This window comes from Canis lupus, chromosome 15 (genome assembly GCF_003254725.2).
Source record: "Canis lupus dingo isolate Sandy chromosome 15, ASM325472v2, whole genome shotgun sequence".
Classification (NCBI taxonomy): domain Eukaryota; kingdom Metazoa; phylum Chordata; class Mammalia; order Carnivora; family Canidae; genus Canis; species Canis lupus.
The window spans coordinates 2569645-2587376 of NC_064257.1; the positions used below are offsets into that span (position 1 = coordinate 2569645).

General features: G+C 44.8%; 1 protein-coding gene across 7 annotated transcripts in view; it reads right to left on the bottom strand.

Annotated features, from left to right (window-relative positions):
- Positions 1–17732, bottom strand: part of ZFP69 (ZFP69 zinc finger protein) — a 36099-nt gene that overhangs the window by 7054 nt on the left and 11313 nt on the right. The window contains exons 1-7 of one of the 7 annotated variants that reach the window (XM_025419769.3): positions 9685–9914; positions 9235–9340; positions 8815–8945; positions 8175–8646; positions 6821–6903; positions 594–721; positions 196–294 (exon numbers count right to left, since the gene is read on the bottom strand). In XM_025419769.3, coding sequence (XP_025275554.2) covers positions 196–294; positions 594–615 — 121 coding nt within the window. In that variant the 5' untranslated portion in view covers positions 616–721; positions 6821–6903; positions 8175–8646; ... (1 more) ...; positions 9235–9340; positions 9685–9914. Of the gene's footprint in view, positions 1–195; positions 295–593; positions 722–6820; positions 6904–8174; positions 8647–8814; positions 9398–9684; positions 9915–17732 lie in introns of those variants that run through there. The other 6 variants (XM_025419768.3, XM_025419767.3, XM_025419772.3 and 3 more) reach the window with 6 other exon arrangements.

The window sequence follows — 17732 nt, forward strand, 5'->3', positions numbered from 1 at the left end:
CACACAGAGAAAGAGAGAGAGAGGCAGAGACACAGGCAGAGGGAGAAGCAGGCTCCATGCACCAGGAGCCCGATGTGGGATTCGATCCCGGGTCTCCGTGATGGCGCCCTGGGCCAAAGGCAGGCGCCAAACTGCTGCGCCACCCAGGGATCCTCCAGCCTACATATTAAAATGTACTATCTGTCTTTGTCTCACCTGGACTGGGATCTCCTGGGCCCTTTTTCTCTGTCATCCATGGTTCTTGTCCTTTCTCCAACTGGGATATCACACTAGGTTTGGAAAGCTGATATCCTGCTTATAAAGTAAAAAAACAAAAACAAACAACAACAACAAAAAACCAAAACATGAATGTTATGCTGAGTTCTAAGAACCATCCCCAGAATTTCTATCCTCTGGTATTCAGGGTCTCTTCAGATGGAAAGGGGCACCACAGAATGTTTCTACTCTAGCTCTACCAAGTAAAGCTGTTCCCCCAAGGAATGCGACATTTCTGATACAGAACCCAAGGCCAAGCTCCAGGGGATCCACAACATTTAATAATTTAAAAATAATGACTCTCAGGTTTTCTGGGTCAATGTTTTGCCCATCCTTACCCACTGAGACCAAGGTTCCCATAGTTCTCCAGCATCACCTCCCGGTATAGATTCCGGTGAGCAAGGGACAGTTGTCCCCATTCTTCCTGGGTGAAGTCCACAGATACATCCTTGAAGGTTAACAGTTCCTAGAATATTGAATATATTCCTTTTCAGACAAGAGACCACTTCCATCAAGGTCCAAGGAGTTCTAACAGTATTCCAAGGTCTGAGAGAAGATTCTAAACTAGTTTTACTGGGATCCTCCTTTGGATGTGTTTGAAGATCCTCTAGAGATAACCATAAATAAATATTTAGAAAATCAGATGGTCCTATGTGCCTTAGAAAAAAATAAAGCAGGGATCCCTGGATGGCGCAGCGGTTTGGCGCCTGCCTTTGGCCCAGGGCGCGATCCTGGAGACCCGGGATCGAATCCCACATCGGGCTCCCGGTGCATGGAGCCTGCTTCTCCCTCTGCCTGTGTCTCTGCCTCTCTCTCTCTCTGTGACTATCATAAATAAATAAATAAATACCTTAAAAACAAATAAAAAAAAAAAAAAAAGAAAAAAATAAAGCAGAATAAGGGAGGAAGGTGGAGAATCACAGTGAGGGTAGAGGGGAATCTTTTATGCAGGGTGGTGGGGAAAAGGTGATATGTGACCAGACACATGAATTCAGTGAGGAAGAACTATGTGGAAACCTGAAGGGAGGGCATTCCAAGCAGGTACAAAGAACCTAAAGGAGAGCATCCCATTAGAAACAACAAATACCCACCATTTGCTTCGACGTGGATGGAACTGGAGGGTATTATGCTGAGTGAAATAAGTCAATTGGAGAAGGACAAACATATTATGGTCTCATTCATTTGGGGAACATAAAAAATAGTGAAAGGGAATAAAGGGGAAAGGAGAAAAAATGAGTGGGAAATATCAGAAAGGAGACAGACATGAGAGACTCCTAACTCTGGGAAACGAACTAGAGGTGGTAGAAAGAGAGGTGGTTGGGGGTGGGGGTGACTGGGTGATGGGCACTGAGGGGGGCACTTGATGGGATGAGCACTGGGTGTTATTCTATATGTTGGCAAATTGAACACCAATAAAAAATAAATTTATAAAAAAATAAAAATAAAGGAGAGCATCCTTGGCTTGTCTAAGGAACAGGAGACTGAACAGCATCACTGGTAGAGGGTGGTGAAAGAAGAGTAGGAGATGATATCGGGGGGGGGGAGGGGAAAGGCTTTAAGCATTTATTGTCACAACCAATGCATTCCTGCTGAACTTAAATTTTGGGGCCCCACTAGAATTTAATGCAAAGATGACAAAACTGGAACTGTGGTGTAACCGCAGCCTAGCTCAATACTTGAAGAGCTGAAAAAGATCAGCCCCCTAGCTGTGGTAGCGTGGGCTTTTGTAGTTGGCTTCATCAGAAGTGAATTCAATCAAATAAAAGCTGTATCTCAGCCAGAGCTCAGTCACAGCTGTAGGGGGAATATGAATAATCAGTGCCTCACCTTAACCACCAGACAGAGGAAAGGGCTTAGTCTCCTGGAAATAAACAGAACTAAACAAACTATATTTCATCCCCTACTGTTCTTTAATACCCAATATCTGAACTACTATAAAAAATTGTCATACATGTGAAGGAGAAGGAAAATCTGATACAAGAAAATACAAATCAATAGAAGGAAACTCATAGGTGACCAAGTCATTGGAATTAGCAGACAAGAAGTTTAAAGAAATTATTTAAACGTATGTTTAAAAAATGTACCATAAAGTATGGACAGAGGGATGCCCTGGGGTGGTTCAGTTGGTTAAGTGTCTGACTCTTGATTTTGGCTCATGTCATGATTTCAGAGTTGTGAGATTGAGCTGCTGGGCGTGGAGCCTGCTTGAGATTCTCTCCCTCTGCCCCATCCTGGCCCCACTTGCTCTCTCATTAAAAAAAAAAAAAAAAAAAAAAGGGATAGAATAGGGAGTAATTGAGGACAGAGAGAGAAATGCTAAAGAACTAAATGAAAATTCTACAAATGAGAATTATAATACCTGAAAAATCCACTGAACACACTTAGAGGCAGATTGAACCCTGACAAAGATGAGATCCATGAAACCTAAGACAGGTATTAATTGAATAGATATTATTCAAACTGAAGCACCAAAAAGATTTAAAAAAAAAAACCCCACAAAACTCTAGGAGAATACCAAGTGGTTTAATATACATATAATTAGAATCTCAGAAGGAGATAAAAGAATGGGCTGAAAAAAAATTAAGAAATAAAGGTGGAAAGTTTTCCAAATTTGATGAAAAAGAAAAGTCAAGCCACAGATACAAGAAGCTTAGCAAACCCCCAAAAAAGTAAATTCAAAGAAAATCATCCCTATGCACATTGTAGTAAAACTGAGGAAGAGCAAAGACAAAAGGGAAGATCATGAAGGTAGCCAGAAGGTAGGAAAGGAGGAACAAAAAAAAACAAGAAAGGTTGGTATAAACAAACAAACGCATGTCACCTAGAGGGAAAGAATACTAACAGCTGAAACCATACAGGCTAAATAATCATGGAACACTTTTAAAGTGCTTAAACGAAAAAAAGTCATCCCAGAGTTCTATATCCAGCAAAAGATCCTCAGGTAGGAAGACAAGAAAGACATCTTAGGTCAGCAAAAGCTGTGAGGATGCATCAGAACAGCCACGTTACAGAAATGCTAAACATTCCTATGGATGAAGGGAAATGATGCCAGTTAGAAATTTGAAAATAAAAGAAGGAATGAAGAGTGCTTCTATTGGTAATTACATAGAATCTGAAGAGACTTGGTCTCTTTCTTCTTCTTAATTTCTTTTTTTTAAAAAATTATCTATTTGAGAGAGAGAGAGAGAGAGAGAGCAAGCAAAAGCAGGGGGAAGCGCAGAGGGAGAGGGAGAAGCCAACTCTCCACTAAGCAGAGAGCACCACATGGGGCTCCTCCTGGGACCTAAGATCATGACCTAAGCTAAAGGCAGATGCTTAATCTACTGAGACACCCAGGACACCTCTTCTTTTCCTAATTTCTTAAAAACAATTTACTATTTAAAAAAAAAAAGAGGGGAGTGTGCTCTCAGTGGGGAACTTGCTTGAGATTCTCTCTCTCCCTCACCTCATCCCTCCACTTTTGCATGTGTGTGCTCTCTCTCTCAAATAAATAAATAAATAAATAAATAAATAAATAAATAAATCTTTTATAAAAATTAAAAAATAAATATAAGAACAATGTACTGTGGGGTTTCTAACATGTAAAGTGAAACGTATAACAATATACAAAGAATGGAAAAGAGTAAATGGAATTATGAGGCTTTCATGCCATATGTGAAACAGTCTCATATTAATTCAACAGTGTAATAATTAATCTAAAAGTATAGTATTAGTATTAATTCAACTCAACAGTATAGTATTAATTTGACTGTATAATATTTATTCAACAGTGTAATATTAATTCAATATTATTTCAACTATGTTAAAAACGTGTATTACAATGGCCAGAACAACCACTAAAAGAGAATCACAAGTACAGCTAAAAAAGTCATCAGAGGACATGAAGTGGAATACTAAAAAACTAAGCAATCCATGAGGAAGCAGAAGAGGATCAAAGAAACAAAGATGGGTGAACAGCAGACAAAGAACCAGACCACACACTTAATCCCACTGTGTCAACGATTATGGTAACTGCAAATGCACGAAACACGCAAGAACTGCTGTATGTAAGGTCAGACTTTAAATGTAGAGACACAGATAAGAACTGAAAAAGCCATGCCATACGAACAAGAACTAATAAAAATACTGGAGGAACTACAGTAAATCAGACAAAGTGGACTTAGCAGAAAGAATATTACCAGTCATAAGGAAGACCCATAAACAGTTGGTTCATCAAGACAACAATCCTACCCATGAACACATCTAACAGAATTCAAAATAAAGCAGAATTGACAGGACTGAAGGGAGAGAGAGATGAAGATTTGAAGACTCTTTTCTCAGTAATTGATACAAGTGACAAAGATGCATCAGGGATACAGATTTGAACAACCTATCAGCCAACTGAAACTAATGGACATTTGGTTTCAACTGCAGAATATAAATTCTCTTTAAAACCTTTTTATTTTGAGATCATTATAGATCCCCAAGCAGTTGTTTGTTTGTTTGTTTGTTTTGCTTGGAAACATTCTTGCCTTTATTTTTTTTATTTTTTTAATAATAAATTTATTTTTTATTGGTGTTCAATTTGCGAACATACAGAATAACACCCAGTGCTCATCCCGGCAAGTGCCCCCCTCAGTGCCCATCACCCATTCACCCCTACCCCCCGCCCTCCTCCCCTTCCACCACCCCCAGTTCGTTTCCCAGAGTTAGGAGTCTTTATGTTCTGTCTCCCTTTCTGATATTTCCTACCCATTTCTTCTCCCTTCCCTTCTATTCCCTTTCACTATTATTTATATTTCCCAAATGAATGAGAACACATAATGTTTGTTCTTCTCCGATTGACTCACAGTTGTTAAGAAATAACACAGAGGGGATGCCTGGGTGGCTCAGCGGTTGGGTGTCTGCCTTCCGCCCAGGGTGTGATCCTGGAGTCCCAGGATCGAGTCCCACGTCGGGCTCCCTGCATGGAGCCTGCTTCTCCCTCTGCCTGTGTCTCTTCTGCCCCCCCCTCTCTCTTTCTTGAATAAATAAATAAAATCTTAAAAAAAGAAAAAAAAAAGAAATAACACAGAGGTCCCAGGTCCTCTCTACTGGGAACGAAGCAAAGTTTTGACTGGAAAGGGGGATGAGGGAACTTTCTGAGATGGTGGAAATGATCTATATTTTGGTTACATGGTGTATACACATGCCAAAATAAAACTATATACTTTCTTTTTTTAAAAAAGATTTTATTTATTTATTCATAGAGACACAGCTAGAGAGAGAGGCAGAGACACAGGCAGAGGGAGAAGCAGGCTCCATGCAGGGAGCCCAATGTGGGACTTGATCCCGGGTCTCCAGGATCACGCTCCGGGCTGCAGGCGGCGCTAAACCGCTGCACCACCGGGGCTGCCCAACTATATACTTTCTTAAGTGTATTTTCCTATAGGTAAATTGTACCTCAATTTAAAGAAAATTAATCTTTTCCTAGTGCTAAAAATCCCAGCAGTTTTTGATAAATGTCAAGAAGCCAGGAATTCCAGATAAGTGCAATGTAGAGGTAACTTTATTTATTTTTTATTTTTAATTTTTTTATTGGAGTTCAATTTGCCAACATATACCATAACACCCAGTGCTCATCCCATCAAGTGCCCCCCCTCAGTGCCCGTCACCCAGTCGCCTCCACTCCCCCACCCACCTCCCTTTCCACCACCCCTTGTTCATTTCCCAGTTAGGAGTTGTAGAGGTAACTTTAATTAGACTATTATAACTTCTTTCTTATTACCAAATAATTCTGAAATGCATTTCAATCCTAAAATGAGCATCTGAACCAGCCAAGGATATCAGGATTGTAAACAGCTAAAGAAAATTGCCCCCATCACCGAGTAAGTAAATACAAGAGATGTGTTCAAATCCTATACCATCTAATCTCAGAACCCAAGTTCTTTTCACTTAAAACTCTTCTGTCACCGAATAATATCTCATCTTTAATAGTCCTCCTTTGTCACTCATCCTGCAATTTTCCTCTGGCTTCTATGCTTCCAGCCAGCAGTGAGGACACCCCATTATAACTGCCCATCCTGTCTAACGTGTGCTGTGTGGACAGACCATTGCTTCCCCACTTACTTCTCTGGGTGCAGTGTGACCTCTGCTCCCAATATTATACTGACGGTCACCCTAGGAAGTTCACCAGCGATATGTGTACAGCACTTAAGGATTTCAGAACTTTCATCTTCCTCAACATAGTTTGCTTTTGAGTATGAAATACTTAAAAAAAAATTGATGTACATCTTTTGACTCCACATGGTATCTGTTTGGTTTTAGGCGCTAGAATTCTATCACTTATTTTGCTTTCTCTATGGAAATTAGTGCAGCGTTCAATCTAGATGTTGGTCACAAACAAGCCACTATGAGTAGGGGAATGGCCACCACTGTAGCCCAGTTGTCTGTACAAAAGGAGCTTGTATGGAGCTCCCTCTAATGGATCTGTTAGCCCCAACACACCCTCACACCAAAGGGGGAAAAAAAAGAAAGACAAGAAAAGGCAAATTATAGCCTTAAAAACCAAGCAGGAGGTCAAGAAAATGAAAGGAAAGCAACCCACCTGGGATTCTGCTGCTGGCAACCGAGAGGTGAATCCATCCTTCGAACTTTCTCCCTGGGTCTTAGCATCCTGAGAGAGCAGAGCTGAAGAAGGAAAAGGGTCATGAGGTTTGCATCTCCCCAAATCTCCCAAAGAGAAAAAGCACCTGCAGATCTGCTGAACGTGGCTTCTCGAACCATTCGGAGTAAGGGACACTTAGAGCAACTCAGAGCAGTGGGACCTCCTTAATGAGGAGGGTCTGCAGTGCGTTGCTTTGAGCACTGCTACTTCCCGATGGTCAACGCTGGTCCAAAAGCACAGATCTAGCGGGCCACTGCTCCGTTCAAAGGGTTCTGGCAAGAAAGAAAAATCCACACACTTCCCACGCACTTCAGGGCGCTCACCTGAAGCATGCTTTCCCAGCATTAGTTCCCGCCATCCACCAGCCTTTATCCGTCCTACACGGACACTGACCATGCTCCTAGCCCTCACACTAGGATGTTCTCCATTCTGTGAACCACTCAAGGCACATTCTGCGTCCTTTCCCCAAATCTTCTACAAAAAAACTCAGACATCTTACAAGGCCCAATCCAATGCTATCTGCTTTGTGAAAATTTCTCCAATAAAAGCAATCAGAAGGATGTTTCTTGTCTCGTCTTCCAAAAGAAGTTTATCATAGCATTTTCTTAGGCTTTTGATGTGGGTATGTGTCTCTCTCCATCAATTAATAAATAGCACTGGAAAACATTATTCATTTTTCCATTGGTCTACGTGCTTAGCAAGGTCCCTGCCCGACGCAACTAGAATAGATGTCAGCTGTACTTAGAGCGTTAAAGGTATGAACTAAGAGACCACATGAGACACACACATTCCTCTGTCCATCTATCCGTCCTGACCAGACCACCAGGTAATATGTAACCTTGGACACGCTTCCCACTGACCTCCTGTAAATTGAGAGTAACCAAGCATGGCATTCCTTCCTCTCAGGAAAAAGGAACTGCTCCTTGAGAAAAACACTGGCTTTGGGACAAACTGACCAAAACTTATGAAGGAAGACCTTGGGAGGGCTTTAGGGGGCAGAAACTTGTAGGCCCACTGTCGGTGAATCACATATACTTGGGAGCCACTGGTGGGGACACCGTTGTGCGCTGGATCTGAGGACTAGAGAAGGCAGCAGCATGGCGCACATGGTGCAAGGAGCCCAAGCTCACAGCCCAACATTTCCTCTCATACTTATCCCCCTCCCAAAAGCCACAAGCACGAACCCCAAAGGCTTTTCCCCAATTTCCCCCCCAAGAGACCACCTCAATGAAGCATACACACCAAATGAAGTTTTCACACACAAAGCAAGAATTCTTCAACAGCCTATTCTCACCTTCTCCTTCAAACATCTTAGTCACGTCCTCCCACAGGGGCGCCCCCTCCTTGGCCTTCTCTGGATGGTGCAACTTCACCCACGCGCTGGCCTCCGTGGGCAGGGTGATGAGGAGCTGCTGCAGCATGACGATGCCCCCCCCCCACAATGGGGCCTGTCCACTTCAGGAGAGAACTGCCAGATGTGTACTGAGAGGCTTCACAGGTGTCGACTCCTCTGAGCACAATCTCCTGCCCTCAGGACATTGGTGTGTCCCCACGTCACCAGAAGCTGGGGGCTCCTATGAATTTAACAACTCCGAAAAACTGATTTCACTCTTAAATTAAGCACTGCCTCCCGGGGAGGCAGCCAGCTGAGGAGGCCTGAGCGCATGCTCTGTATTCTTCTTGGGGAGCAAAAGGCAGAAGAGGAGGGAACCAGAAGCACCAATCACATAGTAAGAACTCCAGAGCTTGCAGGAATAAATTTTAAACTGCAAAGGATCCAAAAACAAAGATTTGGCATCAATGTGGGGATAAGTACAATCAATGCCCTTGGATGTGGCTGTCCCCGAGTTCCAAACGCACATACACAAACAGCCAAAGATCTACAAACAAGCATAAACCGTGCCTTGACTTCCCTCCTTGCAAGCTGCAAGTACCTTCGGCCTGGGTACAGACTTCGGAGTTAGGAGGCCAAGCTTTCCAACCAGACGGCTTGGGTTAAAATCCCGACAGCTGTATTTAAAATCTCTAAGGCTCTGCGACTCTCTGAGCTTCAGGTTCTTCACCCCTACAAAGCGGATAACAATACTCTACCAGGCTGTGACAGGAATTGGAACCACGTCAGGCAGACAGCAAACCCTTAGTAAATATTCCTATAAACCTTTTTACGGTCCTGCTGCATCACAGCATTATCTTTTAAAGCTGCTTTTTTAAAGACAACTGGAGATCGAAGTGTAAAGTTCCAGTGTCCTAAGTGATGGGATAATCACACCGCTGCATTTTCACAGCATCAAACAGCGCCCGATGGATGCGTCCCCACCCACGCAGATGCCCGGCATCCGGCAAGTCCTTTTAACCTGTTAAGATGCCTCTTGGCTTCAGAAAGGTTAAAATTGGGAGGGGGACTGGTTCGGATGGAGGGAATACAGGACTCGGAGTATCAGGAGGACTGCAGAGCCGCTTCTAACGGGAAAAATGTGCAAACAACTCCAATCTATCCTGTCATTCCACCAACACCCCCGCCCCCCGCGCCGCGGCCCCGGCCCCGGCCCCGGCCCCGGCCCCGGCCCCGGAGCAGGTGCCTCCGCAGCGACCGGGTCCAGCACAGCCGGGCCCCACGCACGTCCGGGCTCCGCGCACGGGAGCCGGCCCAACTTCTTGAAGTTTGTGAGGAGGGGGTAGGTAGCTTCGGGGCTCCCCCGCCCGGCCCGAGCACAGAAAGGAGCCGCATGCCGCACCCCGCACCCGGCACCCCGCTGCCCGGGGACACATCCTGCCCCCAGCACCCAAAGTAAACGTCCAGTTACCCAAAGCGGGGACACTTCCGAAGCATCACTTGGCAGCCGGCCGGGCTCGGGGCTCCCGGGACCCAGGCTGCAGCCCCCGCGCAGCCTGCCCAGCGCGGCCCCGCACGCGGCTGCGATCCGACGCGGCGGCGAGGGCGCTCGCTCCCGAGCCTTCCGGCGCCACCCGCCGCCTCTTCGGGGGACCGGGCGCCGGCGGGTTTCGTCCTCCCCCGGCCTCCGCAGACCACATGCCCCCGCTCCCCACGACCCTCCAGGCGCCCCGCGACCCCGCAGCCTTCCTTCGGGAGCCCGCACGACCTCGGCCTCCGCCGCAGCCGCGCGGCTCCTCCCGGTTCCCCGCGGAGCCGGCCTAAGGCCGACCGCCGGCCCGCATCACGCCGCCGCCCTCGCGCGCCCGCTCCCCGCGCCGCCCCGCCTCGTGGGCCGCAGCCCGGGTCGCCCCGCGCCCCCGCCCCGCCCCCCGCGGCCGCGCAGGCCCCCCCCGGCGCGCGCCTCTTCCGGCGGCTCCGCGCGCCGCAGGCCCCGCCCCCAGCCCGCCCGAGGCCCCGCCCCGAGGCCCCGCCCCGAGGCCCCGCCCCCTCCCGGGAAGCCGGCGCGTCCGAAAACCCGGCGCCGGAGCGGCCTGGTCCACCTGTCGTTCAGCCTCCGCTGGCTCGGAGCGTGGGGCGGGGATCAGGAAGGCCCTGCCTCCTGGGATCCGCGCCCGTGAGGAACCGAATAGGTGATGATGTCGAACGAGAGACCCAACCCAGTGCGGCCGCAGGGCTGCCCGGCCCCGCCCGTGCGTGAATGGGGTAGCCGCACCTGGGAGGCCGAGGGGAGCGGTAGCGACCGACGAAATAGAAGGGCTTTATAGGACGGAGGGTGGGGCGAGGAAGTTATTAGCAGAAGAAAAGATTGGGGACCCCTGGGTGGCTCGGAGGTGTGGCACCTGCCTCCAGCCCAGGGCGTGACCCTGGAGGCTGTCGGGCTCCCTGCATGGAGCCTGCTTCTCCCTCTGCCTGTGTCTCGGCCTCTCTCTCTCCTCTCTGTGTCTCTCATGAATAAATAAATAAAATCTTAAAAAAAAAAAAAAAGATTGTTCCAGGGGAGGTCCCCTTGTCTGAGGGGTTAAAGCTGGAGGTGCAGTTGGGTGGATTACCTCGTTTGCCTCTCGAGGCTGGGGAGGCCCCTGTGACATGTGAGCTTAGCGGTGCCAGAGCCCCAGATTCCTGGTTGACTACATTCCTGGGGGTGGTTAGAGCTGCAGTTAGCTTGCGTACTAAGCCCTGGTTTAATGACTTGGCCTGAGTGGCCCCATTTTGAACCAGTGGTTTTCTTCTTAACAGTCAAAAAAAAAAAAAAATATATATATATATATATATATATATGTAATAGGCAGTAACCTAATAGGTAACAGGTGACCGGTAAAGGTCACCCCACATGATGGTGAGGGCTATGAGGGAGCAGCGTGTGGAAACGGGATAATGAGGACTTTATCTTTCTGATAATAGCGGGGCTGGGATATGTATTTATATCAACCCACCTCCAAAAACAATTAAATTAAAAAACTATAAAGTCTGCGGCCGCCTGGGTGGCTCTGTCAGCTAAGCATCCAACTCTTGGTTTCGGCTCAGGTCATGATCTAAGGGCTGTGACATCCAGCGCAGCATCGGGCATGGAACCTGCTTGAGACTCCCTCTGTCTCCCTCTCTCTCTCCCTCTCAGAAAAAAGAAAAAAAAAAGTCTGAAATCTATATTTTTAATGTTCTTAAAGGCGTGCATTAGTTTGCTAGGACTACCGCAACAAAATGCCACAGACTGAGTGGCTTTAAACAACAGAAATTTGTTTTCTCCCAGTTCAAGGCTGGAAGTCCAGGATCCAGGTCTCAGCAGAGATAGGGAAGCTGAAGGGGATTCATTTTACTTTTTTTTAAGATTTTATTTATTTATTCATGAGACACACAGAAAGAGAGGCAGAGACACAGGCAGAGGGAGAAGCAGGCTCCATGCAGGGAGCCTGATGTGAGACTCGATCCCAGGTCTCAAGGATCACTCCCTGGGGCGAGGACAGGCGCTATACCGCTGAGCCACCCAGGGATTCCCCGAAGGGGATCCATTTTAGGAAGGCTCCATCTCTGCTGTTGCTTTGCTAGGCCCCATTTCCTCATGTTCTGTATTTCACCTTGCATCTGAGTCAACCGAGGAAGCTATATGTTCCCACTCCAGAGGGGAAGCAAGAAAATTTACTACCGTCTGAGTTTCGTCCTAGGCCCCCATGTACCTGATAACATCTAAGAACAACTGGATCTGAGCTCCAGGACATTAGCTTTGAATAACCTTCTGTCAACACTGGCGTCAATACCCCCTGTCTTCAGTGATTTCTAGAATAACAGCTATTGTTCACCTGACAGTCACCTTTAATGAGACTTGGATTCCTAAAGGCACACATATCCTGGACCTCCTTCCAATATAAACACATAACCCCAAACAACGTAGAAACTCCCCGCTCCTCTTCTGAGGCTCCCAGACACTCTGCCAACTATACTGTGTCACTTACACTATTCAGTAACTTCTGCTCTCACTTCCTCCTGGCTCGAGCTTGATTTCTGTCCTGTGCAGAGCCGAGGACCCTCTTGGCTGGTCCTGCAGGAACCCCTCTGGATCCTTAGACAGGCCTGCCTCCATCAGCAGAGTTTGTTTCTCCTGAGGCCTCACTCCTTGGCTGCAAATGGCTGCCTCGCTCAGTGTCCTCCCATGTGCTCACAGGTCCCTGGTGTCTCTCTGTGTGCCCTAATTTCCTCTTCTTGTAAGTCAGGTTGGATTAGAGCATACCCTAATGACTCATTTTATCTTAATCACTTCTTTAAGTGATTAATATATTCAATCAGTCTAGTTCTGAGGTACTAGAGGTTAGGGTTTCAACATATGAATTTGGCAAGGGCTTGGGGGGACACAATCCAGCCCATAACAAGGTGTCTAAGAGATGGCAAAAGAATATATATAGAAAGTCGGGATCCAGGGGGTAATCCAACTTGTAAAATGCTTTTGCCATGAGGAAATGTGTTACTGACATACATATATGGAGTAGGGGGTGCTTGCTGCTGGGTGGGGAGGGAAGGGAGGATGTGACCAGTGAAAGTCAGTGAAGTGATATGGGGTTGGTACAAGTGGGTTGGAAGAATTTTTCAGACTGGGTACCAGAGTGCATCCTCTGGAAAGAAGTACATCCAAAAATTGAGTGCACGTGTGTGGTAAAAATTAAATAAATAAATAAATAAATAATAAAAAATAAAAAACCCACAAAACAACCCACACACACATAAAATTTACTATCTTAACCACTTTTAAGTGTCCAGTTCCATAGCATTAACTGTATTCACATTGTGAAACAGACCTCCAGAACTTTTTCAGATTTCTGAAAATCTAAAACTCTATACCCATGAAACAAGAACTCCCTGTTACTCCCCTCCCCCTAGTCCCTGGGAACCACCATTTTACTTTGTTTCTATGAGTGTGACTACTTTTGATACTTTATATAAATGGAATCACATAATGTTGTCTTTTAAAAATATTTTTAAATTTATTTTAGAAAAAGAGAGCCACTGGCAAGTAGAGGGAAGAGCAGAGGGGGAGGGATAGAGAGAAAGACTCTCTTTTAAAGATTTTTTTTGATTTGGCAGAGAGAGAGAGAGAGAATGAGAGAGCACGCAAACAAGCAGAGGGAGAAGGAGAAGCAGGCTCCTTGCTGAGCATAGAGCCTGACTCGGGGCTCTATCCCAGGACCCCAAGATCATGACCTGAACCAAAACCAAGAGTTAGACATTTAACCAAGTGAGCCACCCCGGTGCCCCACAGTGTTGTCTTTTTACATCAAAGTTTTCACGTTGGTATATCTGGGTTCTGTCCTGTTTGTTTTCTTTATATATCTCTGTGTTTTCATAAATGAGTATTTATCACAAGCTGAAAGAGCATAAAATGCATTATTAATAATTTCTGGTTTTGAGTGGCTACGGGTACCTAGCATAATAAACCTGTTGGGGCAGCCCTGGTGGTGCAGCGGTTTAGCGCCGTCGACAGACTGGGGTGTGATCCTGGGGACCCAGGATGGAGTCCCGCATCAGGCTTCCTGTATGGAGCCTGCTTCTCCCTCTGCCTGTGTCTCTGCCTCTCTCTCTCTCTCTGTCTCTATGAATAAATAAAATCTTTTAAAAAAAAATAATAAACCTGTTGTGTGGTGTCTATTAAAAATGCCTCTTGACAGATGAAAAAAAAAAAGAGTTTGACCAAGATCACAAAGCTAGAAGAGTTAGAGTTGGAATTTGAATACATATTTTTATGATTTCTGAATGCAAACTCTTGACCACTCTGCCATGAAGGTTTAGGATCTGAGCACTACCTAATATTCAGTGAAGAACAATTCTAGTTCCAAAGGCAGCTAACCCATGATCCTAACTGTATAAAAGCACACACAAGGAAGACTCGAAATAACCCAAATAATACTGTGTTATTCCCTGAAATGGACGACAGTGAAGCATGATTTTAGCTCTGTCATATTATGTACCAAATTGTCCAGATTGGCATCCCCCGCCCACCTCCAAACACCACCTGCCAGTAAGAATTACATTTTCCTTTTTTTAAAAGTAATCTCTACTTTAATAAATTTTTTAAATTTTTTATTTATTTTTTTTAAATTTTTATTTATTTATGATAGTCACACACACATTGAGAGAGAGAGAGAGAGGCAGAGACACAGGCAGAGGGAGAAGCAGGCTCCATGCACCGGGTGCCCGACGTGGGATTCAATCCCAGGTCTCCAGGATCACGCCCTGGGCCAAAGACAGGCCCTAAACCACTGCGTCACCCAGGGATCCCTACATTTTCAATATTCTGAGAAAACTAGTGAAACCAGTAACCAAAGCGTTGATGGTACTAATTGCACCTGCAAGCTAATAAGCACTTCCACAACTTTTTACCCTTTTTGTTTGCCTTTAAATTCCCCCAACTCTCCTTGGGAGAGGTGGATTTGAGATTTGCCCTCCGATCTCCTTTCCTTGCTGCATGCTCAATGTCTGATTGTCTTTGCTGTCCATTAGATGGGTGAACTTGGGCTTGGTTACATTTTGGGGAGGAACTCTTTGTCCATGGCTCATCAGCCCTCAGCCTGTAACAGGAGCCCGGTGATGGGTCCTAACAGCTGTCTAGGCTCTTTGTCCTGGGGACCATCCCCGGGGCCCCAACCTGATTGGGCGCCTCCAGCTTAATTTAACTCCTGTGGCAAGGAAACAGTTTTGGGTTTGGTTTGGATGGAAGTCTCTAGCTGAGGATTTCATATGGAGGGCATGTGAGCTTCTTTCTTTCTCCTGTTTGGTTTAGATCTTATTTTTTCCTCCCTTTCCAATGCCTCCAAATAGGGGGTTGGGGTTCTTTTGACCTCCTTTTCTAAAAAGCTGATGAGGAAGCTGTTTGGTTGAGTCAGTGAAGCCCTGACTTTTGGGGAGAAACTGAGGCTTACAGAGGTTGGGTTTCATTTGGTTTGCTTGTTACTGCATCTCTTGGTATCTTTGGATAAAAGTGGCTATGTTCCTATGGGAAAATGGGAAACAACAATTTGATCCCCACATGCAACCCTTTGGGCTGTATTCTCCAAAGTTGGGCAATTATTTTTCATAATGCTGCTTGGCCACAATACAGAGAAAAATGACCAGTGAGTGGATCCCTAAATTACAATACCATCTTGCCATTAGATTTGTTTTGTAAAAAGGAGAGATTTGAAAATTGGGCCTTTAAGATTTTGCTTGCATCTTGTGTGTCCATGTATGTTATAAATGTGAGATATTTTCTCTATCTCCAGGTGGTATTGCTAAAATTAACTGATAAAAGATCTCTATTTAGTTGGTTTAAAGCAAGTGCTTGTAGGAATTGGGCATTCTAAAACTCAAAGATAGAAACTAACCCAAATGTTTTATAAGTTCACATGCTCTTGGAAAATGTTTAGTCTTTTTTTAAAAATATTCAGTCTTAAAGCTAATTTAAGGTTGTTGGCTTAATCAAATGGAAATGTCTTTAGAATTATCAGCATTATATACAAAACTTTTATTCTACCTATGTTTACTGAAATTCAAATAAGTTCATGTTATCTCCATTGCAAAATTTGTCAGGAAAGAGGGGAAAAACCTTAGAAGTTTGTCTGATGCCTCATGAAGTTTTATGCATAATCTAAGAATAAACAGATGTGATGCAAGTAAAGTGAGACTGGTTATTTAAAGAGAGACAATATCAACAGAAGCCTTGATTGACTCTCTGAGGAATTCTAAAAGTTGGATTACCCTTCAGACCATCCTAAATATGGGGCAAAATGGCTGGACTTTTATAATGGTCATTAGATGTTAACAACCTGGGCAGAGGGTATGCCCTTTGACAAGACAGCTGTCTTCAGTTAAGGGAACCCCTGATAGCAGGTGAGAGTTGAGGACTATTGGCCACATTCTCTACACAGTCTGTAATTCCTAGTGGGGATTCTGGTCAGCATATCACAGCACCCACCACAAAAACTCAGATCCAAGCAGTGCCTTGCATGTACTTGTCTCAAGAAATATATATCAACATGGGAGATAAGGAAGAAAAAGGAAGGCCTGTATGATTTTTTTAAAAGTTCATCTTGTTGGGGCACCTGGGTGGCTTAGTTGGTTAAGCGTCTGCCTTCAGCTTAGGTTGTGATCTTGAGGTCCTGATATCAGGCCTCAGGTCAGGCTTCCTGTTCAACAGACAGCTTCTCCCTCTCCCTCCCTCCGACCCTCAGCTCGCGCTCTCTCACTCTCACTCTTTCAAATATTTTTAAAACTTCATCTTACCAAGATGAGTTTTGATATTGGAAGTATAAACCAGTATAAGATTGGAGTTTGGTTTTCCTCTGTTAATATCGCAGTTTTCTTGGGTTATTAAAGTTGTAAACAAAGATTATTCTATATCAGCCTAGAAAAACAAAGTTTTTATATTTTGTCTTTAAAATCAAATCTTCTCAACATTAAGCTCTTATTAATGATGTAATCCTCTGTATTTGCCTTTAGAAACATATTGCCACCTTGGCTAAGCAGATGATTATTTAAAGATTTGAGAGAGAATGCATGTGCATGAGCAGGGGAGAGGGGGCAGAGAATCTCATGCAGACACCCCACTGAGCATGGAGCCTGACACAGGGATCAATCTCATGACCCTAAGGTCATGATCTGAGCCAAAATCAAGAGTCCGACACTCAACTGAACCCCCTAGGTGTCCCAATTATTGTTTTTAAATAAAATGTAAGCTTATTTAGGGATGTACTTTAAAATCTGCTATTTCAGACAAACCTCCCAAAACTCAACTTCTAAATGAAGTCTTTTTGACTATTAGGCTTATGTCAAATCACATGGGAAGCATTGTCAAATAAGTGATGATAAGCCTCCTCAGGTTTTTATGGTAGATTGCTATAAGTATTTCAGAAACTATATAAAATTTCTATGGTTAAAGACATTATAGCAGGACATATCAAAAGTTCCAGTGAAGCAGATTTTTAAAAAATAACCCAATAAGATCACTATTCTTGCTGTGCTTATTTGGGGGCAGTCATTTATGTACTCTACAGCAGGAATGGTGAACTGCAGCTCTCAGGCTAAATGTGACCAAATGTGTTTTTTACATTAAGTTTATTGTTTACTGGAACAGAGCTACACTCAATTTGTTTATTCAGTGGTTTTCAAGTACTTCACAAGTGCAATCTTGATCCCCAGGGCACATCTAGCAACATCTGGAGACACTTTTGGTGGTTGTTACGATAGGTGCGGGGGAATTATTGGCTCTATTACTGGCAACTTATGGGCAGATATACTGCTAAACCCATTATGGTGCACAGGACAACTGCCCAAAACATCTGGCCCAAAATATCAACAGTGCAAAAGCTGAGATATCCTGGTTTATGGATTTCTCTGGATGGTTTTGCGCTAACACGGTAGGGTTGAGTGGTTCTGACAGAGCTCATATGCCCCCCACACCTAACATATTTACTATCTGGCCCTTTATGAAGTTTGCCA